This window comes from Prionailurus viverrinus, chromosome B3, assembly GCF_022837055.1.
Source record: "Prionailurus viverrinus isolate Anna chromosome B3, UM_Priviv_1.0, whole genome shotgun sequence".
Classification (NCBI taxonomy): domain Eukaryota; kingdom Metazoa; phylum Chordata; class Mammalia; order Carnivora; family Felidae; genus Prionailurus; species Prionailurus viverrinus.
Genome location: NC_062566.1, coordinates 67,890,558 through 67,916,943, shown reverse-complemented (window position 1 = coordinate 67,916,943; position 26,386 = coordinate 67,890,558). Strand labels below are relative to the sequence as shown.

The 26,386-nt window shown below is 41.4% G+C and overlaps 2 protein-coding genes across 4 annotated transcripts; both read left to right on the top strand.

The window, feature by feature from the left end:
- Positions 1-95: 95 nt before the first annotated feature.
- LOC125167400 (olfactory receptor 10G2) lies at positions 96-5,241 on the top strand. The gene is made up of 2 exons (XM_047861495.1): positions 96-176; positions 4,187-5,241. Exon 2 carries the CDS (start codon positions 4,200-4,202, stop codon positions 5,154-5,156), a length of 957 nt encoding a protein of 318 aa, XP_047717451.1. The 5' UTR covers positions 96-176; positions 4,187-4,199; the 3' UTR covers positions 5,157-5,241.
- LOC125167397 (olfactory receptor 10G2-like) lies at positions 110-26,386 on the top strand. 3 transcript variants are annotated; one of them, XM_047861491.1, is made up of 6 exons: positions 110-176; positions 16,309-16,402; positions 18,081-18,335; positions 22,512-22,676; positions 23,011-23,068; positions 25,195-26,386. In XM_047861491.1, exon 6 carries the CDS (start codon positions 25,209-25,211, stop codon positions 26,244-26,246), a length of 1,038 nt encoding a protein of 345 aa, XP_047717447.1. In that variant the 5' UTR covers positions 110-176; positions 16,309-16,402; positions 18,081-18,335; positions 22,512-22,676; positions 23,011-23,068; positions 25,195-25,208; the 3' UTR covers positions 26,247-26,386. The 3 variants fall into 3 exon arrangements, with proteins under 3 accessions (XP_047717447.1, XP_047717446.1, XP_047717448.1); XM_047861490.1 differs by having other exon boundaries at positions 22,491-22,676; XM_047861492.1 differs by lacking the exon at positions 18,081-18,335.

The following is a 26,386-nucleotide window of genomic DNA, read 5'->3' as shown; positions in this document are numbered from 1 at the left end:
TTTCTTTTTGCGATGAGAAAAATACTCAGAAGAATCTTAACAACATTTTCTTTTCATTTTCTCTTTTTAGGGCACAGCTGGGCAGTGACAGAGTCACAGAAGTCGTGAAGAAGATTCTTTGGTAATTGTGCAAACATAAGCCGGATTCGTGACCTTTCTGTTCTTCGGGACACCAGGTACCTCGCCTTAAGCAAGGCTTGTTTTTAAAAATCTTTGGGAGAACAGGATGCACTGCTGTGAGAATAGATAAAATATGCCAAGGCCACCCCAAACTCTCTGCAGTTCCCCTGCTCTGCTCTGGCTCTACCAGAATATCTAACTGTGCATGAGTATAAAGGAAGAGGAATCTTTTTTCCAGAAACAGATTTGGGTTGGGTCTTGTCCCAAGGGTAAAGGTCCTTTGATCCTAATTGTGTCTGAAACAACACTACCAGTCTTCATTCCTCATCTTCAAGAATTTCCTAACTGTCCCCTCCTGACCCAAATCCCAGAGCTAGCTAGCTAGAGGCTTGCCCTCCCCTGAGCTGCTGCTCCAATGGAAAGGCACTCACTGCAAGAGATGTGCTCACAATGGGGTGCCTGGGTGGCTCAGTCAGTTAAGCGTCCAACTTCGGCTCATGATCTCACGGTTCGTGAGTTGAGCCACCAGTCAGGCTCTGTGCTGACAGCTCAGATTCAGACTGTCCCCTCTCTTTCTGCCCCTCCCCCCACTCACGCTCTGTCTCTCTCTCAAAAATAAATAAACAAACGTTTAAAAAATTTTAAAAAAACCAACCAGAGAGAGAGACGTGCTCACACCAAACTGGCCTGATTTGGGGGCTAGGGGGAGGATACAGAAAGTAGCCCATCCCATGAGCCCACAGCTCCATAGAATTCTTACCCCACCTGTCTTTATCTTCTCAGCGCCACTCTTTCACCCCACGGCTTCTGAGCTGACAGCACAGAGCCCAACCTGGGGCTCGAACTCACAAACAGTGAGGTGATGACCTGAGCTGAAGTCAGACACTTAACCAACTGAGCCACCCAGATGCCCCTAAAACTGGGGAAACTTTAAAATACTTTGCTTATCGGGCTCCTGGGTGGCTCAAGTCAGTCGAGGGTCCACCTCTTGGTTTCAGCTCAGGTCGTGATCTCTCCCTTTTGTGAGTTCGAGCCACTCACCCGGCTCTGTGCTGGCAGTGTAGAGCTTGCTTGGGATTCTCTCTCCCCTTCTCTATCTGCCCCTCCTGCACTCTCACTGTCTCCGTCTCTCTCAAAATAAATAAATAAACTTAAAAAAAGTAAAATAAAATACTTTGCTTATCTAATTAGCTAGGGTAGATACGGTGAAATTGTTTTTAATTTTTTGAAAAATTTTCAGTCTGCCACTTCCCTTACTTTAAATAACCTAAATTTCCACAGCTGAAAACAGGAGTGGACCCAAAGCAAAATGACACAGAAAGCTGATGGGGTAGAGGGTGAACGGGGCCGGTGGGGGGGGGGGGGGGGCGGGGGGGGTGGAGGGGGATGGAGTATGGCCAGACTATTTTCCTCTCGCTCTGATCCTTCTTCAAACTTACTTCCTGTTTCTCCAAAAATCCACTGGAAATCTACTCGGCCAACCTCTCTGCACCACAGATTGCCCACCTCTGCAACTCTGACCACCACACCCCAAGTCAAAACCACCATCCTCTGTCTTGTCTGCCTAGAAAAGTAACCCCCTTTCAAACCCACCAGCTGTAACACACCTCAGTTTCCTGATCTCACCAAGCAGAGCCCCCAGAATCTAGAGACCAAAAGGTTACAGCAGGGCACCTGGAAAAAGTGGAGCCTGGTTTATGCACAACAAATGAGAAAAATCAGACTAGCAAGGCAGATAAATTAGAGAGGATTTTTCACTATACATAAATATGCATTATAGAAATCCGTTAAATAAATCCCCCAGTGGCACCATTCTATTAATTATTTATACAAAATTTTACTTTCATTTAAAAAATCTCAGGATTACATCACTTGCCTAAGTGGCAGCACACTAATATTATGTCTGTATTGACAACAAAATTACTTTGGCTCATAATTACTGTTTTATGCGTAATCTTAATCCCAACTATTTCTATCTTTTCTGTATACTCTACCCAAAAAAAGAACTAGTCTTCCCATCTATTTTCAAATAAATCAAGGTGCCCTCCTAAAACTCAGGCAGTAAAAATTTGATATTTCTTCTTTCTCTGTGGGCAGAGGGCACGCTTAACATTTTCTATGGACCCTGAACTGAAGAGCCAGGTATATTAAGTATTATTATTACTATTAATAGCTCCTAAATCGTAATATGTGAATTAAGTTACTTTTAAAAATAACCAAGATAAAATCTCTCGGGGAAATTTCCTGGTGGAGATTAAAGGATTAAACTTGTTAATACTCACATGTTATTTATAATTAATCTGTTACCATTTAAATTGCTCTCTGCAAATAGTCATTTAAATTACAAAGATACTATAGTTAAATGGCAGATGAATCCATCTCAAACCTGAGTGTGGGGAGAAAAATCTTTATCGAATAGTCTCTTCAACAAATACGTGTCGTGCCTCTATCTTTTCTTATCATCTGGACCAGGAACTTCACATTCTCTCAAGGTCTTTAGAGAGAGTTACTGTACAGTTGACTTTATATATATATATATATATATATATATATATATATACACACACACACACATATATGTGTATGTATATATATGCATATAAAATATATATGTATATATATTATATATATTATATATGCCATGTATATATATATATACACACACACACAAATATATGTGTATGTATATATATGTATATACATGTATATATATGTGTATATATGTGTATATATGTGTGTATACACATATATATATGTGTGTATACATATATATGTATATATACACATATATACATGTATATATATATACACACACACAAATATATGTGTGTGTATATATATGCATATAAAGTATATATGTATATATATTATATATATTATATATATATGCCATGTATATATTCACACACATACACACTAAAGATCAAGTCCTGCATTAACCAATGCTATTATAATAAACAATAAAAATTGCTCTATAACCCCATACAAAAACATACAATTCCAAACCAATGGACCACATCAATCAACCAATAAATCTAAATAATATCCTAGAGCAATAAAAAACAAGAGTGGCCCTTGGAGTTTGTTATAATAAAACTAAACGCATAAGAATGAGATGTTCGCTAGTCAGTGGGTGGGTCCAAGGATTAGACAAACAAGATACAGCAGAGAAAGAAACACTATGTCTGTTCCGTGGGGTTTGGCAACATCCATTCCCATTAGCCATTCAGTCATTCAGAAAATAAATGACCACGTTTACTGTGTTAGATGGGATGACTAATAGGGGAGACAAATAAGAAACTGGACAATAGTAGTAGAATGTGATACATGCTCTGAGAAATATAAGCATGGTCCTCAGGAATCGGGAAGGTCTTTTTGCAGATAAGGGTCTCCCAACTTAGTCCTGAAGGGAGAGTGAGCATTACCCAGGTGAAGGGAACAGAGAAGGTATGGTGTGCATAGGCTCCCAGCTGGAGTATGCCGTTGGGAGAGCCTCAAGGGGTCCTTTGAACTGAACACTAAGAAGGAATTGCAAGGGGTGTGACCGAGTGGCAAATAAGCGACATACAATGAACATGTTTGCATGCTATGGTGAGGAGATGGGATTCTAGCTGAGGCACTGCAATGATGGGAAGTGGAGGGAAAAGTAAGTTTGGTCATTGTGGGAAATGTGTTCCACACTGCTCTACCTTAACCTGACTCAGCCCCTCTTCACTGGTTGGGCTTTTTGTTTGGAGTTATTGGTCCTTCTCTATCATTCACATGTCCCCCTGTGCTTTGATCTGCCGAATTCTGCTCTCAGTATCTCCCAATCGATCAAAGATTCCATCCATCTAGGAAACTAAACAGTCTCTGGACAGTTTCTTTTATAAAGTGAACCAAAATAGTTGATGGCAACACCACCTCTTCTTTAAAATAAAAATAAGTAAATAAAAATTGTTTAAAAGTTGTGGCAGTTTCCTGTTTATCTCATCACTCAGGCAGGCATTAACCATCAGATGAAACCATTCTCTCACCACCTCCTGTGGATATTTCCCTGGTCTGACTTCACCATTCATCTCCACAGACTACAGAAAGACATGGGAGAGACCAAAAACACATCCCTTGACACCGTCGTGACAGGCTTCATTCTCCTGGGCTTACCTCACCCCCCCAGTCTGAGGACCCTCCTCTTCCTGGTCTTCTTCATCATTTATATCCTGACTCAGCTGGGGAACCTGCTCATTCTGCTCACCGTGTGGGCTGACCCAAAGCTCCACGCTCGCCCCATGTACATTCTTCTGGGCGTGCTCTCATTCCTGGACATGTGGCTCTCCTCAGTCATTGTCCCTCGGCTAATATTGGATTTTACTCCTGCCAGCAAGGCAATGCCCTTTGGTGGCTGTGTGGCTCAACTGTATTTCTTTCACTTCCTGGGCAGCACCCAGTGTTTCCTCTACACCTTGATGGCCTACGACAGGTACCTGGCAATATGCCAGCCCCTGCGCTACCCCGTGCTCATGAATGGGAGGTTATGCACCATCCTCGTGGCTGGGGCTTGGGTGGCCGGCTCCATCCATGGGTCTCTCCAGGCCACCCTGACCTTCCGTCTGCCATACTGTGGGCCCAACCAAGTGGATTACTTTATCTGTGACATCCCTGCAGTATTGAGACTGGCCTGTGCTGACACGACCGTCAATGAGCTTGTGACCTTTGTGGACATTGGGGTGGTGGCTGCCAGTTGCTTCATGTTAATTCTGCTCTCCTACACCTGCATAGTCCGCGCCATCCTCAAGATACGCACTGCTGATGGGCGGCGCCGAGCCTTCTCCACCTGCGGCTCCCACCTAACCGTGGTCACAGTCTACTATGTCCCCTGCATTTTCACCTACCTCAGGGCTGGCTCCAAGAGTCCCCTGGATGGGGCAGTGGCTGTGTTTTACACTGTTGTCACTCCATTACTGAACCCCCTCATCTATACCCTGAGGAACCAGGAAGTGAAGTCTGCTCTGAAGAGAATAACAGCAGGTGGAAAGGCCACCAGAGAAAACAAGTAACTACAGGCCCAGGGACTTCCTGCCTCACCATTGCTACCACACCTCTCAGCTTCTGCTGCGTGTGGCAAACGTTCCATAAACTGCTACCTTACACTGAACTGAATTTAATTCTATTGAGAAGAGACTTCTGAACTCCTTGTATTCATAATCTTTTCTTCTCATTAAATTGGTTCAAATTGTTTGACATTATTTGTTTAGAAACAAATGGACGCATTACTTCTACCCCTTGGCTACCTTGTGAGATATGAAAATGCTTTAGGAAAGGCTGAAGAGGATGAGAATGTGACAACAACTTTGGAAGTCTGTTCTGCCAGAAAATTCAACATTCTCTTTGCCCCTAAACCCTAGACTTCTATAGCTTCAATGTTTCTTTGCTTATGCATGGCATTAACATTCCCCAGCACTTCAACTTGAAAATACTGGATCATATATGAAGTTCCCTTCCTGTTCCTCGCTGTCCCCATGTGCTGAGACACCAAATTCTGTCCCCTCCACTTTTACAATGTCTCTCTTGATGTCCTGACTAGTCTTTCGTCTTCTTCCTCCTCATCCACATCATAGTGAAAATTACTCTTCTGAAATGTACAAGCTATAGGACTCTCCAGTGAATGTAAAAATAAAGGCAGGTTCCTCAATCTGGAGTTCAAAGTGCAAAAAATCTGAACCCAACATACCTTATCTCCCAAGATGTCTCTACCCTCTCTTCCCTCCCTCATCCTGACTGATTTACTGCAGGCGTCAAGCATGCCCAGGGCTTGCCTGCCACAAGCTTTCCCCTCTACCAAGAATACACACCTATCAAAATTCATATTGTCCAATCTTTTAAGGACTTTTTTTTAGAGAGTGTGAAGCTATGTCATCCAAATTTTAAAACTCTTCTTTTTTTAATTAGAATATTTGTACCTTCTTTTTTTGTATTTGAATGTAGTTGACACACAATGTTACATTAGTTTCAGGTGTACAGCATAGTGATTCAAGAAGTCTATACATTATTCTGTACTCACTGTGAGCATAGCTCCCATCTGTCACCATTCTGCACTATTTCAATATCATTGGCTATTCCCTGTGCTGTGTTTTTATTCTCATGACTTATTCATTCCATAACTGGAAGCCTGTATCTCCCACTCCCCTTCACCCATGTTACCCATCCTCCCACCCCTTCCCTCTGGCAACCATTAGTGTGTTCTCTGTGTTTATAGGTCTGATTCTGCTTTTTGTCTGTTTGTTTACTCATGTGTAAAACTCCTCTTAATGAAGATCTTGGCCTTTATGTTTCTTCCAACCGACCTCCTTCACCACCCTGTACCCTTCAAAACACATGCAAAGAACTCTTAAGACATTTGGATGGATTATACCAATTTCCCAAAAGGAAATGGATGGCCCACTCAAAACAGGATAATTTGAGAAGGGTTTCTTGACATAGGAGCTATTTACAAAGATACGGGAGTAGAGGAACCACAAGGAAAAGCTGATGAACCTGGGGCTTAGTAACACTCCAACTATTTACCATCCCTAGGCAAGAAGGGACAAGGGAGGGAACAATTAGGAGAACCTGGAAAAAAAGGGTCACATAACTCACACATGCCTTCTCCTCTGGAGTATTAACACACTTGTAGATATCCCTGCAGACACTAGGTTTTCCTAACAATGTACTCTTGTTGATGATACCATTTTACACCACCTGAGGTAGGGTGTACTCTTGTTGGTGAGAGCATTTTCCTCCACCACTCATTTGGTTTATTTTTCTTAGGAACTAAAACTAAAGAGAGGTTAACTGCCACCATGAGAACATACTCGAGACATCTGAGTATCAATGTGGTCCTAGAAACTCCACAAACATGAGGACTAAAAAATAACTGGACAATAGGATGTTGTATCTTGGGGTGCTTGGGTGGCTCAGTCAGTTGAGCATCTGACTCTTGATTTAGGCTGAAGTCATAATCCCAGGGTCATGGGAATGAACCCTGCATTGGGCTCCACAATGAGTATGGAGTCTGCTTGGGATTCTCTCTCCCCCTCTGCCCCTTCCCTGTGCTTGCTCTCTCTCTCTGTGAAATAAAAATAATAATAATAAAAAACTTAAATTTTTTTAAATTTATTTTTTATTTTTTAAATTTACATCCCAATTAGTTAACATATAGTGCAACAATGATTTCAGGAGTAGATTCCTTAGTTCCCCTTACCCATTTAGCCCATCCCCCCTCCCACAACCCCTCCTATAACCCTCAGTTTGTTCTCCATATTTATGAGTCTCTTCTGTTTTGTCCCCCTCCCTGTTTTTATATTATTTTTGTTTCCCTTCCCTTATGTTCCCTTATGTTTTGTCTCTTAAAGTCCTCATATGAGTGAAGTCATATGATTTTTGTCTTTCTCTGACTGACTAATTTCACTCAGCATAATACCCTCCAGTTCCATCTACATAGTTGCAAATGGCAACATTTCATTCTTTTTGATTGCCTAGTAATGCTCCATTGTATATATATATCACATCTTCTTTATCCATTCATCCATCGATGGACACTTGGGCTCTTTCCACACTTTGGCTATTGTTGATGGTGCTGCTATAAACATGGGGGTGCATGTGTCCCTTCGAAGCAGCACACCTGTATCCCGTGGATAAGTGCCTAGTAGTGCAATTGCTGGGTCATAGGGTAGTTCTATTTTTAGTTTTTTGAGGAACCTCCGTACTGTTTTCCAGAGTGGCTGCACCAGCTTGCATTCCCAACTTTTAAAAAAAAAATTTAAAGGAGCATTGTACCTTGTTCAACAAGGAGTATAGAAAGCACAAAAGTTCCAAAGCAAAGGACACAGAAGCTGGATTCATCCTCAAGTACTTGACAAGGTCAAGAGATGCTCAAAATTCAGAGCTCAGGAAGCTTCACTCTAAACATCATGGAAGATACTCAGACAAGATGCACTCCAATTCTTCTCCACCCTGAGAACATGGTTTAGACTGTGAGATTGTATCAGAACATCCTGTGAAGCCAGGGTTTGAACTTGGAATTATCTGATTCCCAAGTCCATACAAAACTAGTGTTCTTTAAATGTGACAACTGAGCTGAGTTCCCAGTTGGACCCACAGTACAACAGTTTCCTCTTGGACTGCAGGTCCAAGACCCCCGGTGGATGCCTGAAACCACAGATAGTACCAAACTCTATACATATATTTTTTCCTATGCAGACATACTGTGATAAAGTTTAATTTATAAATTAAGCACAGTAAGAGATTAACAGCAATAATAAAATAGAATAACAACAATATGCTCTAATAAAAGTTATGTGAATGCATCTCTCTCCCTCTCAAAATATCTTACTGTACTGTGCTCACCCTTCTTCCTCTTGTGATGATGTGAGATGATAAAATGCCCACGTGATGACATGAAGTGAAGGGGCTGAGGTAGGCATTGTGAGGTAGCATTAGGCTACGACTGATCTCCATACAATAAGTCAAAGGGAGGATCATTTGCTTCTGGACTACGGTTGGCTGCGAGCAACTGAAACTGTGGGAAGTGAAACTGTGGTTAAGGAGCGGGGGACGAGTATAATTCTAAATACCTTGGTTCTCACCGTCTGGTAATGGCTTACTCTAACCTCTAGCACCCAACCTTCATCCAAGTGGAAATGGAAGCTGTTAGGTCAGATAGAGGATGGAAATCCTACTGGAAAAGATATAAAGTATAAGAGAAGTGATCAGGGAACCTATGTGGCTCAGTGGGTTAAGTGTCTGACTTCAGCTCTGGTCATGGTCTCATGGTTCATGAGTTCAAGCCCCACGTGGGGCTGTCTCCCATCAATGCAGAGCCTGCTTTGGATCCTCTGTCCCCCTCTCCCTCTGCCCCTCCCTGACTTGTGCTCACTTTCACTCTCTCTCTCTCTCTAAAAAACAAATAAACATTAGATCAGTGACTTTAAAAACAAAAAGAGAAGCATTCTTTCGTCTTGACCACGGTGGGCTGCGGGCAAGCGTGGTAGAAAAATGTGTGGTTTAGAAACTTCTGACTTTTAGGGAAAAGTATGTATAAAAACAAGGTCATAATGAATAAACCCATAGAAGCCCTTATGGATACTCCTCATAGTCACCAAATACAAAAATACCATTCTGAGTGAGGAAAGAATCGATAATTTACATGTCTTAAAATGTTAAATACTCATTTCTGTTTACCAGTCACTACTTGCTAGTTTTTTTTTTAATTTTTTAATGTTTTAAACTAAAAGTTTTTTAGACTCTATCTCCCTCATAGTTTCAATGAGGCACCTAAATTTTTATTTTTCATTTTTACGAATAATATACATATTAAAGGTCATTTACTTCAGTGTGAGATCCTGTATTTAAATGTTGGGTATCTTTGATTTTATGTGTTGGGACTCACTATGAACCCAGATACATTTGAGTCATTTGAAAGATTGAGATTCTCTGTTTGTTTTTTAATATTAATGTTGATGAGTAGTGGTTTTAAATGTATTTTTGTTTATTTATTTATTTTTAATTTTTTTTATGTTTATTTGAGAGAGAGAGAGAGACAGAGAGCAGGGTAGGAACAGAGAGGGGGAGACACAGAATCCAAAGCAGGCTCCAGGTTCTGAGCTGTCAGCACAGAGCCTGACATAGGGCTTGAACCCACAAACCCTAAGATCATGACCTAGCCAAAGTCAGCCACTCAACCAACTGAGCCACCCAGGCTCCCTGAAAGATTGAGATTCTTTGGATAACTTGACTTGTAGTTTTGTAGTCATCCAATGTTTTATAGCTCTTACTCATTTCATGACTGATTTATATTTAAAACATAAAACAAGCACATGATATCAGCATTGCTTTCAAACATCATACATTTCTCCCTCTAAAAGGCAATGAAGTCCAGTTCTAAGGGTCACATTTATTTTCCCTTTATTTTCAAAGACATGTTTTATAAAAGGTCTACTCTTTTTCTGTCTTCACTAGAACATAAGCAGGACATGCAGGGAATCTTTTACTCACTGATGGCACCACAGCAACTGAAAGAATGCCTAGCACATATTAGGTACTCAGTAAAACATTTGTTGAGAGAAAACCATCCCTTTTTCCTTTATTTTGTAGTCACCACCGCTAAGTCCCTCTTGTTCTGTGTATGCCAAAAGACTGACTCAAAATTAGCTGATAAAAGAACCTAAACATCCAATGCTAAGGAGAAAAAAAAACAACATGGAAACAGATATATCTCCTAAAATGTAGAGAAAGAGGAACTCATATATGAGAAAAAATTTCTGCATTTCCCTCTATACTCAAAATGAATAGGCTACAATGTTGAACAAATGCCAAAGACTTTGGGATAGCATACAAGAGTTACAATCCAAGGGGTGCCTGGGTGGCTCCATTGGATGAACCTCCAACTCTCAATTTCAGCTCAGGTTATGATCCCAGGGTCATGGGATCAAGCCCTGTGTCAGGTTCTGAGCTGAGTGTAGAGCCTGCTTAAGATTCTCTCTCTCTCCCTCTGCTCCTCTTCTCTGCTCACACACTCTCTCTCTCTCTAAATAAAAAAATTAAATTAAAAATTAAAAAATATGTTTAAAAAAAGAATTACAATGGAAAACAAGAAAATCTTTAAATTGGATGTTAGATTTTACTATCTGTGCCCATCATCCAGTGCTTTCCTGGGCATTCCCTGCTGTCTCTTTCCCCACCTGCCCTCAGCCTCATTGTATGACCTCATTCCTCCTTTCCAAATAGGGGGGTTCTCTGTGATCTTCCCTTCACTCCCTAAGTCCACAGACCTTGCACTCTCCAATGTGCTGGATAAGTCCACTTAAAAGTTAAATAATATCAAAATAAGCCCTCCGAGAAATACAAAAATGAGGACATATTTCACAGAATTAAAAGCAACATTAACATCTCAAGCTGAGACATTTGCATTTGCTTCACCAATTTCAGAACCTCCCAGGGATAAACGAATGAGTACATGACTTACTATTTTGCATAAACAAAAGTACTCGCCAAGGGATCCTTGCTCTGAATAAAGAGCCTCCCCCAAAAGCAAATTCTATCTTCAACTCTTAGGGGGATCTTGGAAGTACAAATAAGCAGAAGGAGGAGGGAAAGCAGAAGAAAGAGAGAAAAAGAGAGTAGTCAGTGGTTCAGAAATACTAGGATTCACTTTCGGAGTCCTCTGTTACATTCTTCCAAAGTTTAAAATTAGAGGTGTAAGCAGGCATCCACTCAGGAAATACAGTTTCTCACTGCCACGGTCACCTGTGAAGTTGGGTGCAGCTGAAGAGGCCTCGTAGCCACCGCGTGTCTCACGGGCACAGAGGGCAGAGGCAGAGTCTGTCCTCTGCAGCTCGGCCGGGAGGAGGTAACTGGATGCATCAGAGCCACCAAGGAACGAAGGAAAACCACCTCTCCTCTCCCAACCATCCAGAGCACTTCAGACACACGTGTGGGGGCTCCGCTGCCACGTTGCTGGTACCAATCCGGCCCACCCAAGCCAGACGTCTGGTTCGTGCACTTGGCCCGCACAGAGGCTCCTTCCAGAGCCGTCCCCTCCGTGGGCTGCTGAACGCCTTGTCCCGCAGCGCCTGTGAGAACACGCGGGTCCTTGGCAGGGCAGCGCTCCCGGGAGCCACAGCGTTATTGAAAAGGAGAACACTGCCACCGCTGGAGGAGTTCCTCAGACAGACACAAGTGACAGTGAAGCGGCAACGGTAGTGATCTTAGGCGTAGCAGCAGCCACGGTAGCAGTAGTAATATGGGGACGGTTAGCACCACTTCAGGAAAATGTGGATCAGAAAAGACTCCTTCATTACAAAGACCAGAGGTGGCAAGCATTCAGCCGGTAGAAAATTATTTTGAACCCCCCCTGCAGAGTTTGCTACTGACTCGAGCCTTCCTTCCCACCGTCAGGGAAACATAAAGAAGGAAATCTCCCCACATCTGCTGCGGGACACCCCGGGCCAGGCACTGCATCCCCGGTGCCTGAGCTGCTGGAACCGGCGGCAGAAGGTCCGTGCCCTCCCTGTGGCTAAGGGAGGAAAACCCAATCTGGATGCAAAACCCAGAAGAAACACCAGGGTGGGAAGCTCCTCTCTTGACAGGTGACTTTCAGCTTCCGCAGGAGCAGTTGCGGGTTCCCTCAGAGCAGTGTCCTCGCAGGAACGTTTTCTACTGGTGAATCCACAGGCTGTAGTCCAGGAGATTCTGTGAACACTGAACAGTAGAATGGTGTGTAAAGAACAAGAGATGACAAGAATAGGAAGAATAACACAAGGCAAAGGCAAAAAGTAGTCAATGTGACAATGTTAATAGTTTCCCTTTTGCATGACACAATAAAATAGAAAGGAATCATCTTCAGGTGGAGTGCGTGTGTAAGCACATTGAACATGTGTTTCTGTGTCGTATATGTTTTGAAGGTTAAAGAGAGGGGCGCCTGGGTGGCTCAGTCGGTTAAGCGTCCGACTTCAGCTCAGGTCGCGATCTCGCCGTCCGTGAGTTCGAGCCCCGCGTCGGGCTCTGGGCTGATGGCTCAGAGCCTGGAGCCTGCTTCCGATTCTGTGTCTCCGTCTCTCTCTGCCCCTCCCCCGTTCATGCTCTGTCCCTCTCTGTCTCAAAAATAAATAAAACGTTAAAAAAAAAAAGTTAAAGAGAGAAGGGGGGGCGCCTGGGTGGCTCAGTCGGGTGAGTATCCAACTTCGGCTTGGGTCATGATCTCACAGCTGGTGGGTTTGACCCCTGCATCAGGCTCTGTGCTGACAGCTCAGAGCCTGGAGCCTGCTTGGGATTCTGTGCTTCCTTCTCTCTCTGCCCCTAACCCACTCGCATTCTGTCTCTGTCTCTCTCAAAAATAAATAAACATTTTTTTGAAAATTTTAAAAGAGAGAAGGGAATTTGGCTATGCTTTATGTATTTTTGCAACAGCTAATATAGAAATAGTCTTCAAAAAATTCAAGAAGGGGGCACCTGGGTGGCTCAGTCGACTGAGTGTCCAACTCTTGATTTCAGCTCAAGTCATGATCCCAGAGTCATGGGATCAAGCCCCACGTAGGGCTCTGTGCTGAGTCTGGAGACTGCCTAAGAATCTTTCTCTCTCCCTCTCTACCCCTCTGCCCCTCTGTCCCTTTGCCCCTATCCCCCTCTGCCCCTCTTCCCCGCTCCGGTTTGTGCTCTCTCTCTCTAAAAAAAAAAAATTCTAAAGCCAGTTGCAGAGTGAGGGTGTTAACTGGTCTTATCTTTATCAATATATGTACTATATACATGTTTTTAAGTTTTATTGATTTAAGTGATCTCTTCACCCAATGTGGGGCTTGAACTCATGACCCTGTCAAGAGTCAGATGCTCTTCCCACTGAGCCAGTCAGGTGTCCCTTATACATGTATTTGTGTGTGTGTGTGTGTGTGTGTGTGTGTGTATAATACGTGTGTATATATATATATATATATATATGTATATATGTATATATGTATGTATATATATATGTATATATATGTATGTATATATATGTACATATATATGTATATATGTATATATATGTATGTATATATGTATATATATGTGTGTATATATATATGTATATATGTATATATGTATGTATATATATGTATATGTATATATATATATACACACGTATTATATATATATGTATTATATGTATATACATATACCCAGGCGCCCCTTGCCCATCTTTTTAAAAATGTTTATTTACTTATTTTTTAGAGAGAGAGAGAGAGAGAAAGGAGGGCAGAGAAAGAGAATCCTAGGCAAGCTCCACACTGTGAGTACAGAGCCACCCAGGCGCCCCTTGCCCATCTTTTTAAAAATGTTTATTTACTTATTTTTTAGAGAGAGAGAGAGAGAGAAAGGAGGGCAGAGAAAGAGAATCCTAGGCAAGCTCCACACTGTGAGTACAGAGCTTGATGTGGGGCTCAAACCCATGAACCATGAGATCAAGACCCCAGCAGAAACCAAGAGTCAGATGTTTGAGTCACCCAGGCAACCCATCCATCTTTTTTATTATTGCTGCCTTTGACAGTAAATGGTATTCGTGAGAGGCCAATAGGTTTGGAAAAATATTATCGGATCACAGGAAATTTCTTTCTGAGGTATCTTGGTAAATGGTTTAAGATATGGTTGAAGTTTTTCCTTTTTCCTTTCTTTTTTCTTTAATTCTCATTTTCTTCCTCCCTGATTTCCCCCTTCTCTTCTTTCTTTTCAGTTCTCTCTCTTTTTTAAAATTGTTGTTCTTGTTTTTTAAGTAATCTCTGTATGTAATGTGGGGCTCAAACTCACGATCCCAAGGTCAAGAGTTCCATGCTCTTCTGACTCAGACAGCCAAGTACCCCTAGATCTGTCTTTTAAATTAAATAATGAAGCTTATTCATTTTCACATTAAGTAGTAAAGGTGTGCAGGGAAAAAAATCTTTCCTCATTCCATTCTCAGTGGAGCCCCTAACGTAACCCATGTTATTAGTGTGTCCTACACTTTTTAAAGGTTTTACGTATATATATAAATATTATGTATATATATATATACACATAAAACCTTTAAAAAGTATATATATATAATATTACATTATATATGTATGTATATAATATAATACATATAATATATATTATAATTATAATATACATTACAGTGACATATATGTATATATAATACATATATATGTATATATAATACATATATATAATATGTGTGTATATATATATACACATATACATATATATACATACATATATACATATATACATATATATATACATACATATATATATACATATATACATACATATATATACATATATACATATATATGTACATATGTATATATATACATACATATATATACATATATATGTATGTATATGCATATGTATATACATATAATACATATATATATATATATACATATACATCAGCTCTGGGCTGATGGCTCAGAGCCTGGAGCCTGTTTCCGATTCTGTGTCTCCCTCTCTCTCTGACCCTCCCCCGTTCATGCTCTGTCTCTCCCTGTCTCAAAAATAAATAAAACGTTAAGAAAAAAAACAAACAAAAAAAAGATGGGCAATAGCAAGTGTTATTGAAGATGTAGACAAATTGGACCCCTTGTACATTTCCAGTGGGAATGCAAAATAATACAGCCACTGAGAAAAATCTGGCAGTCCCTCAAAATATTCAACATAGAGCATATGACCCAGGAATTACACTCTTATGGATATTCCAAAAGAAATAAAACCACGTGTCCACACAAAAATGTGCATGTGAATGGTCATAGCAACATTATTCAAACAGCCAAAAAGTATAAAAACCAAAATGCCCATCAACTGATAAATGGATAAACAAATTACGGTATATCCATAAAATGGAATAGCATTCAGCCATAAAAAGGAATGAAGTTCTGATACCTGTCACAACGTGGATGGAGCTTGAAAACATTATGCTAAGTAAAAGAAGCCAGACACAAAAGGCCACATTTTATACGATCCATTTATATGAAATGTTCATAAAAGGCAAATCCATAGAGACAGAAAGTAGATTAGTGGTTACCAGGGGGTGGGGTGCAGGAGGGGTAAGGAAGGAAGGTGAAGAGATATTACTAGGAGAGCCTGGGCGTCCCAGTTGGTTAAGCGTTCGACTTCAGCTCAGGTCATGATCTCACAGTTCGTGAGTTTGAGCCCTGCGTTGGGCTCCTTGCTGACAGCTCAGAGCCTGGAGCCTGCTGCGGATTCTGTGTCTCCCTCTCTCTCTCTCTCTCTCTGCCCTTCCCCCACTTGTGTTCTCTCTCTCTCTCCCTCTCTCTCTCTCTCTCAAAAATGCATAAATAAGCATTTAAAAGAAAAAAGAGAAAGGCTGCTAATGAGTATGGGATTTCTTTTTGGAGCGGTGAAAATGTTCAGGAATTGGTGATCAACACACAGCCTTGTAAGCACACCAACAACTACTGAGTTGTACACTCTGAAAGGGTGGTGAACTGTATTTGAATTAACCTCAGTACAGCTATTCTTTTTAAAATTTATTTAAACCTATGTTGATAGATGTTGGAGAATTTCACTACACTTAAGATCGATGTATTATGCAAAAAAAGGGGGGGTATTTATTGAGCCCTGCTGTGATCACAGTTTTGTTTTTGGAATCTCCTGTCTGACTGGGAATTTGAATCTTTGCTGCTCATTCTTGTCACACAGGGTCAGAATCATCTTCCCTCATGGATGGCCTGTGGAATGAAGATTGTTAAAGCTACTGCTGAGCCCATGTTGACTACAGGCTTTCCTTGATTTCGTAAGTGTGCGTTAAAATTCCTGTGTACATGGAATTAAGTCTCTTGAACAACAGCAGGCTTTTGTGCAACAACAGATGGAGAGCAAATGTGTAGGGGTTGCCGCCTGCCTCCTCACCTTACTCGACTTTGTCCAAACAGCATTTGTTCATTTTTCTCATGTTTTCTAAAACCTGGTAGAAAACGGGAAACAAATTATTAGTGTCAGTGATGAGAAAATTGTAATAAACTTCATGCAACTGGGATAAAGATGAAAATAAACAAGCTGAAAGCAAAAGAAAAAGTTAAAGGCAATTTGTTTCCCTTGTGAATGCTCTGGAATAATTATTTTCTACTTACTGCATGTGGGTGGAATATAGTGCCTAGTTATAATAGATATAATACTGCCATCTTGTGGCACCATAAAACATTGCCATTTTATTTACACACATTCTCACCTATGTCCCCAAATGATTAATATGGTTTTTCTCTATCAAACATATAGAAATTTAGGGGTGCCTGGATGGCTCAGTCAGAAAAACATATGACTCTTGATCTCGGGGTCATGAATTTGAGCCCCATGTTGGATATAGAGATTACTTAAGTAAATAAAACTTTTAAAAAATTTTAATATAAAAATTTAGAAACAAAGGAAAGCTTTAAAAGCATCTAGTCCTCTTCAACTATCTCATTTTACAACTGGCATCATGTAAAACTTGGCAAAGTGGCAAAATTCCTTATGAGACTCTGTTCCTCTATCTGAAACTAGCTTTCTTTCTTACCAAACATTGCTCAAAATATGATTAACCCCTTGCTAAATAAATAAAGCCCTCATACCATTCATCTAGGTCTATGCTTTATTAAGTGGTCCAGATGAGAAGCAGCAGGTGACGGGTAGAGAGAGAGGAAGAGAGAATCCGAAGCAGGCTCTGCACTGTCAGCACAGAGCCCCACACGGGGCTTGAAGTCACAAACCGTGAGGTCATGACCCAAGCCGAAATCAAGAGTCAGATGTTCACCCACTGAGCCACCCAAGAACCACAAAATTTTCAGGGATTAAATACTCCTACTATAGTCAATTTCAAACTCCAACATGACACCATTGTGTATAAAGTTGGTAAGGGCTGTACACCATTGTATGGTGTTTTCCACCATAAAGATTGGATAGATGTGAATAACCTCACAGATACTAGTAAACATAGAAAAATGGGGAGCCTGATTGACTCAATTGGTAGAGCATGTGACTCTGGATCTAGGGGTTAAAATTCAAGCCCCATGTTGGGTGTAGAGATTATTTAAAAATAAAATCATTTTGGGGGGCGCCTGGGTGGCTCAGTCGGTTGAGCATCCAACTTCAGCTCAGGTCATGATCTCACAGTTCTCGAGTTCAAGCCCCACGTCGGGCTTGCTGCTATCAGCGCAGAGCCCGTTTTGGATCCTCTGTCTCCCTCTCTCTCTGCCCCTCCCCCACTTGTGCTCTCTCAAAAATAAATAAAACATTAAAGAAAATTTTAAATAAAAATAAAATATTTTTAGTGAAATCTTTTTTAAAAATTTTAAAGAAAAATAATTAGAAAGTGATAATTTGAGTATTATTTCATTTCTAATATATTTAATTGAAAATACATGTCCAATTGCAAGTTTATATTTAAATTTAATTGCAAACTTAACAAAGAGCTCATAAAATTTTTGAAAATTTAGCGGTAGGGTATTGGAAGCCAGTACAAACCAACTTCAGCACACAACTGATGCCAAATCAGTCTGAGGAGAACAAGTCACGCCACGTGCAATTCCAGATGGGGACATCTTCACCTGCGTGGTCCAAGGAGCCTACCAGAACTGCCACACCCCCACAAAGTCAAGAGCAAATATCCAAGGAGCACTCCAACAATTTGAAACCATCCTCTTTCTCCATGCCATAAGAAGAATGGGGCCATCCAAGACTTCAAATTGATGGTGACTAAACTGTACTTAACTAACCTAAATTTAAGGGATTTTTTTTCTCTCAGTATCTAGAGAGGTGGGAACATGTAAGAAAAATCAGCTCAATCATTAAAAATTAAGTCCATTTTCTTTTTCTTGTTTTTTTTTTTAATTTTTTTTAACGTTTATTTATTTTTGAGGCAGAGAGAGACAGAGCATAAACGGGGGAGGTTCAGAGAGAGAGAGAGAGAGAGAGAGACAGAATCTGAAACAGGCTCCAGGCTCCGAGCTGTCAGCACAGAGCCCGATGCGGGGCTCGAACTCACAGACCGCGAGATCATGACCTGAGCCGAAGTCGGCCGCTTAACCGACTGAGCCAACCAGGCGCCCCTCTTTTCCTTATTTTCAAGTAGGCTTCCCACCCAGCACATAGCCCGACGCGTGGCTTGAAATCACGACCCTGAGATCAAGGCCTGAGCTGAGATCAAGAGTTGGACACTTAACTGACTGAGCCGTCCAGGCCTCCCAAAAGTTAGGTACATGTTCAATGAATTTCTGAGTATCATGTGGATAAAAGTGTGATCCCAACACTTCAAAGAAAGGAATCACAGAAATTAGAGGTCACCCGAACAGATCATGTTCTTCACAGCTCACTTTCTACATGTAGAAATGATTCCTGTTTGCTGTCAAAACAAAAAATAATGAGGATCAGGGGAGTGTAGCTCTCATGGGGGCAATGTTTCAGGGTAGAACTCCCAAGAGATAAATAGTTCTCTACAAATCTCTTGATAGTGTTTAAAAAACAAACAAAAAAAGAAAGAAAGAAACCCTCAGTCAAGGAAGATCTGGCTTATAATGAAATTGATGTAAAGTTCAAGGCACTTAAGTAGAGAAGTCTCAATCTGTAAAGAGCGTCCAAGAGCAGAGGATCTCATAGGCTGTTAGAAGGGTCAATGTTTCATTCCCCTGGAAGATTTTAATTCCATTCCAAAGCAGAGACCTAGTTACCTATCATCGCAAGCCAAGGGGATGCTCTGAAGGACACCTTCCTCACACACTCATTCGACCAGAGAAAGACCAGCCTCCTCCAATGTTTTGTTGTTGTGTCCACGTGAGTCCAACGAGGGAAGCATTCTAATAGCAGGCCAATTCACAATGGGAGCAAAGACTTAATTTCCATACATTAAGAGTTTCAGTAACTTTGTCAAAAACTGTATGTAATGTGTCTCTTTCCCCCACCTTCTTTCTTACCTCACCCTCTAGTCACAATGTTAACACATTAAGCATATTAATGTTGAATTAAATCAGCCTTTCTCCAGATTTGGGAGCTTTCTTCTCTAAATTGAGAAAAAGAGTTTTAAACATTTGTCTTTTCTATATTTGGGGAGAGATAATAAAGTAATATAAATGCTTTATCAGTGTTACTGAGCAAACATAGTCAGGGATGGACATGTTAACCCTTTTTCTTCCAGTGATGAGCACACACAGTCAACTTCCTCAAAGGCTGGAAGGCCTTCCATTGCATACCTTTTCTTTTCTTTTCTTTTTTTTTTTTTTTTTTTTTTTTTTTATTTTGGAGAGAGAGAGCACACAAGCAGGGTAGAGGGGCAGAGGGAGAAGGAGAGAGATAGAAAGAGAGAGAGTCTTAATCAGGCTCCACACTCAGCTTGGAACCCGACTTAGGGCTCCATCCCACAACCCTGTTTCACAAACTGAACAGAAACCAAGAGTCAGGCACTCAATTCACTAAGCTACTCGGGTGCCCCAATACAAACTTGTTAAAGTTTCTTAACAAACACACTTGTTTTGTTTTTTGGTTGTTGTTTTTTGTTTCTTTGTTTGTTTGTTTTTTTCATTTACAGTGGAAGGATGCTGATGGGATAATTAGAATAAAACATGGGTTATGTCTCCCCACTGCACCCAAACTCTGTTCATTCTCCATGCTCTGCCTCTGCCCAGGCTGCCTCATGGCCTCAAAGGGCTGTGGTCTGAGTCTTGTCCTAAAGGCAAACAAGGATGAACAGCTCAAATCTGGGTCATTCCTCATGCCTCAGCCTTAGTGATGTGTATGTGCTCTGCTTGGAGAAGGTCCTCAACCCTAGGGTGCCCTATACAGAACCCCAGTTCAGTGTAGGCATGCCAGAAAGAGGCCAAACCTCTGAAATAATCTGATTTTTTACAAATGAAAGAGACACTGTCTGAAAAGGCCTCAAAGTGAGTTTGCTTCCTAACAACCTATGACTTCCTGTCTGATCCTGTAAGGAGGATGACTTCCACTTGACCCTGGAAAGAGGGTTGCACCCTCCCTGACTTGGCTCTCTTCATGCCGTTCTCTTCCATTCCATCCCTAGAAGCCTTTCCCTTGAATTTCCAGACCAAAGCCCCTGCACCTAATTATTTGCTGCTTTAAATATTGATTATATCAGTGATATCACTAGCTTCTTCTTTTCTTTAATTATATATTTTTGATATTAGAGTGCAACTATGTTAGAGATGCCTAGGTGGCTCAGTCAGTTGAGCATCTGATTCATGATTTCAGTGCAGGTCATGATCTCATGGTTCATGAGTTTGAGCCCTGCATCAGGCTCTATGCTGACAGCGCTTAACCTCTTGGGATTCTCTCTCTCCCTCTTCCCACCCCCCCCCCCCCGCCCTTGCCTCCCCAGCTCTCTCTCTCTCTCTGTGTCTCTCAAAATAAATAAATAAATACTTTTTTAAAGTTTTAAAAGCAGCACTTGGGTGGCTCAGTCAGTTAAGCATTTGACTTCTGCTAAGGTCATGATCTCACAGTCCATGAGTTCGAGCTCCATGTCAGGCTCTATGTGGACAGCTCGGAGCCTGGAGCCTGCTTCGGATTCTGTGTCTCCGTCTCTCTCTCTCTCAAAAGTAAACATTAAAAGAATTTTTTAAGTTTAAAAAAAATAAACATAAAAACTAAAGTGCAACTATTTTATATGATGGCCTTAACAATACCAAAAACTATTTAAAACAGGAAATGTTTTAATCTATATCACATTAGCCACCATGTGGATACTTAAAATGTTTTTAATTGATGAATCTTAGCTTGCTTCACTCCTCAATTTAAATAGCTTAAGTGACACAACTTCAAAAAATTAACAGCTCTATGATAAAAAAAATCACAGATAAATTAAGAGGAAAAATTATTCAGTTAGTTTTCTTCTTTTTTTTTTCTAGGTGGGCTCCTTTATCTCTAGAAAAGAGAAAAAAAGGGCATCTGGTTGGCTCAGTCCGTTAAGTGTCTGACTCTTGGTTTCAGCTCAGGTCATGATCTCATGGTTCATGAGTTCGAGCCTCACATCGGGCTCTGTGCTGACAGTGCGGAGCCTGCTTGGAATTCTCTCTCTCTCTCTTTCTCTTTCTGCCCTTCCCCTGCTTGTGTGCTCTCTCTCTCTCTCTCTCTCTCTCAAAATAAATAAATAGGCTTAAAAAAAAAAAAGAAGGGGCAGCTGGGTAAGCATCCTACTTCAGCTCAGGTCATGATCTCATGTCTTGTGAGTTCAAGCCCCATGTCAGGCTCTGTCCTGACAACTCAGAACTTGGAGCCTGCTTCAGATTCTGTGACTCCCTCTCTCTGTCCCTCCCCTGTTCACATTCTGTCTCAGAAATAAATAAACATTTTTTAAGCTTTTAAATATTTTTTAATGTTTATTTATTTTTGAGAGAGAGAGAGAGACAGAGTGTGAGCAGGGGAGGGGCAGAGATAGAGGGAGACACAGAATCCAAAGCAGGCTCCAGGCTCAGAGCTGTCAGCACAGAGCCTGACACGGGGCTCCAACCCACAAACTGTGAGATCATGACCTGAGCCGAAGTCAGACGCTTAACTGACTGAGCCACTCAGGCACCCCTAAAAAAGTTTTTAAAGGGGGGTTGCAACTGCATGGCTCAGTTGGTTAGGCCTTCAACTTCGGCTCAGGTCATGGTCTCACAGTTTGTGAGTTTGAGCCCCGAATCAGTCTCTCTGCTGTCAGTGTGGAACCCACTTTGGATCCTCTGTCTTCCTCTCTCTCCACCCCTCCCCCACCTGCTCCCTCTCTCTGTCTCTCTCAAAAATAAATAAGCATTAAAAAATAAAAATAAATGAAATTTGGAAGGATCATTTGAAAAATAATAATAGTAATAAACACATAAATAATTAAAAAAAGAAAAGGCTGTTCTCTTTTCTAAAAGTCTCTCTTAGTGCTTCTGCAGGCAATCCCTGCCTCTCCAAGAGATTCTACCTTACGTCACCTCAAATCGAAACCACTGTCTTCTGCTGACTCTGCCTGGAAAAGGAGCTTCTCCCTCAGACCCACCACTGCAGCCCCCCTGTTCCCATGCAGGCCAGCCAGAACACCCAGAGCCACACAGAGAGAGGTATGTCTTCCAGCCTTCTCCCAGCAGGTCCTTTGGGAAAGTGCATCCAGATGTGTGCACCACAGCTGGGAGAAGAAAGATGAACTAAGGTTTTTCTTTTTTTTTACTATCCATAGAGATTCATTATGGATGTTCTCCAAATAACTTTTTAGTATAATGCTAATATGAATTGATTTATGAAAATTTGATTTTCATAAAAAATTCTAGAAAGACATCATTTGCCTAAGATAGGAGCATATCTGTAATATGTATCTCCTCTAGCTGACACAAAATAAGGTTTCATAATTGGTATCATACACATGCTCTCAAATTTTGTCTTCCCTTTCTGTTCTAGCCATAGAAAGTACCATCCATCCTTCCTGAAAGAAATTATTCTTCCTTCTGAAAATCAGGTAATAGCGAATATATTTTTCTCTTTGTGGGCAAAGTCTATTATTAATATTTCTATGGATTCTATAGAACATGAGACATTGAGTAATATTAATCACTACCGGATATTATTATATCCACTTAGTTCTTTTTAAATAATGATGAAGATAAAATATGTTTGAGACTGGGGATGCCTGGTGGGGTCTGTCAGTAGAGCACGCAACTCTTGATCTCAGGGTTGTAAGTTCAAGCCCCATGTTGAGCTTAAAGCCTACTTAAAACAAATAAATAATAAATAAATAAATAAATAAATAAATAAATAAAGTCTTCAAAATAAATAAAATAAAATCTTTACATATATGTATGTATATGTTTGAGATTAATGTTTATAAGAGCATTTTTTAAATTTTTTTTGACATTTATTTATTTTTGAGAAGAGAGAGACAGAGCATGAACGGGGGAGGGTCAGAGAGAGAGGGAGACACAGAATCTGAAACAGGCTCCAGACTCTGAGCTGTCAGCACAGAGCCCGACGCAGAGCTCGAACTCACAGACCACAAGATCATGACCTGAGCCGAGGTCGGACGTTTAACCGACTGAGCCACCCAGACACCCCTACATTTTTAACGACATTCCAGCAGTTAGATCTGTTGATGGTCCCACCTCCGTATAACTAACCTCTTAACCTCCTATCAGTTTAAATTTTTTTTTCTTTGTTATTTCTTAAGAATTACAAGATCTTTTAGTTTAAGCCTAGGTAAAAATACCTAAAACACTATTTGGAGAAAAAAACTTTTTTTTTGAACAAACCATTCATCAAAGGGGGGTTTTAAATAATATGGTGCTCAGGTGTTTAATACCTTTAAAGTGTTTTTGAGAATCTCATTTGTTGAAAGTCAAATAAGATCTTAAAATAATAACACACCAAAGGTGAAATCCTATAAAAATCAATCTGTTATAATCCAAATCACCAAAACCAATAAACTACTGAGGTCAATCAATAAAGTTAAATAACATTCTAAGGCAAACAGAAAACATGGGTGATGCCTTTGACTTTGTTTACACTGGGGACAGACTCACACTGCTGAAGTATGTGGCCAGTCCCCTCACCCGTCAGTGCTGACTTTGTGACACAAAGCAGGAGAGATGTGATCACACAGGGAAACAGGATGCAGGACTAACCCGAGTTGGCAAAAGCCATTCAGTCAGACAATCAGCCAACATTTATTAATTACCTTACTGTTGCCAAACACTGTGGCAGGTGCTGCAGATACAGTAAAAGAACAAAAAAGACTTGGTCTTTGCTCTGAAGGAGCTTATAATCTAATAGAAGAAACCAGGGAGCATTTAGGCAAATAGCTCTCATCACACTGTGCTGCAACTGCCGTTTACAATATAAATTCGTATCTCCACGAAGATTGTCTTCTAAGGGAGAAAAACTCTTCCCAAAGGAAGTGACAGCCAAGTGAGTCCTGAGGAATGAGACTGTGTTGAGATGAATCAGTATACTCCAGAAGTGGGGCCAGAAGGTCCTTGGTGCTCTGAGGGAACCAAAGAAAGAAGATTATAGAAATATATAAGGGTTAGATTTCAAAGATTCTTGTAGATCTACAAGAGACATTTTGAGAAGTCCATTCCATCAATAGGGATGGTAATTATGGAGTAACTGGTCCACATTGCTCCAAAATCCATTTCTCTGTGGTCCCCCTTGGGGTTACAGACCCATCATATTCACTAACACTGTTATTAAGACATAACCTTGTGCCTTGGATTCCAATACTTGAAATAGTATCTCCCATAGAAGGAGCATGTCAGGACATCTAGAAATCAACCAGCTTCTGAGGGCTTGTCTTGCAGAGCAAACCCAGATGACTGATGGCAAATGCTTTCTACTTTAAAATAAAGAAGTCCGAGGTTACAGTGGGAGAGAGCCAAAGCATAAGAGACTGTTAAAAACGGAGAACAAACTGAGGGTTGATGGGGGGTGAGAGGGAGGGGAGGGTGGGTGATGGGTATTGAGGAGGGCACCTTTTGGGGTGAGCACTGGGTGTTGTATGGAAACCAATTTGACAATAAATTTCATATATTAAAATAAATAAATAAAAATAAAAAATAAATAAAATAAAGAAGTCCTCTGTATCCCCCCTAGACTCTGGTCATGAGATGAAACCATTCTCTCACCACCTCCTGTGGATATTTCCCTGGTCTGACTTCACCACTCATCCCGACATACTACAGAAAGACATGAGAGAGACCAAAAACACATCCCTGGACACCGTCGTGACAGGCTTCAATCTCCTGGGCTTACCTCACCCCCCCAGTCTGAGGACCCTCCTCTTCCTGGTCTTCTTCATCATTTACATCCTGACTCAACTGGGGAACCTGCTCATTCTGCTCACCGTGTGGGCTGACCCAAAGCTCCACGCTCGCCCCATGTACATTCTTCTGGGCGTGCTCTCATTCCTGGACATGTGGCTCTCCTCAGTCATTGTCCCTCAGCTAATATTGGATTTTACTCCTACCAGCAAGGCAATGCCCTTTGGTGGCTGTGTGGCTCAACTGTATTTCTTTCACTTCCTGGGCAGCACCCAGTGTTTCCTCTACACCTTGATGGCCTACGACAGGTACCTGGCAATATGCCAGCCCCTGCGCTACCCCGTGCTCATGAATGGGAGGTTATGCACCATCCTCGTGGCTGGGGCTTGGGTGGCCGGCTCCATCCATGGGTCTCTCCAGGCCACCCTGACCTTCCGTCTGCCATACTGTGGGCCCAACCAAGTGGATTATTTTTTCTGTGACATCCCTGCAGTATTGAGACTGGCCTGTGCTGACACGACCGTCAATGAGCTTGTGACCTTTGTGGACATTGGGGTGGTGGCTGCCAGTTGCTTCATGTTAATTCTGCTCTCCTACGCCTGCATAGTCCACGCCATCCTCAAGATACGCACTGCTGATGGGCGGCGCCGAGCCTTCTCCACCTGCGGCTCCCACCTAACCGTGGTCACAGTCTACTATGTCCCCTGCATTTTCACCTACCTCAGGGCTGGCTCCAAGAGTCCCCTGGATGGGGCAGTGGCTGTGTTTTACACTGTTGTCACTCCATTACTGAACCCCCTCATCTATACCCTGAGGAACCAGGAAGTGAAGTCCGCTCTGAAGAGAATAACAGCAGGTGGAAAGGCCACCAGAGAAAACAAGTAACTACAGGCCCAGGGACTTCCTGCCTCACCATTGCTACCACACCTCTCAGCTTCTGCTGCGTGTGGCAAACGTTCAAAAATATATGTTGGCTTAAGCTGAACTGGATGTAATTCTACTAAGAAGCTTCTAATGCTATATTT

Coding starts and splice junctions, on each gene's coding strand:
- LOC125167397 (XM_047861492.1), top strand. CDS start 25,209: ATGAAACCATTCTCTCACCACCTCCTGTGGATATTTCCCTGGTCTGAC.
- LOC125167400 (XM_047861495.1), top strand. CDS start 4,200: ATGGGAGAGACCAAAAACACATCCCTTGACACCGTCGTGACAGGCTTC.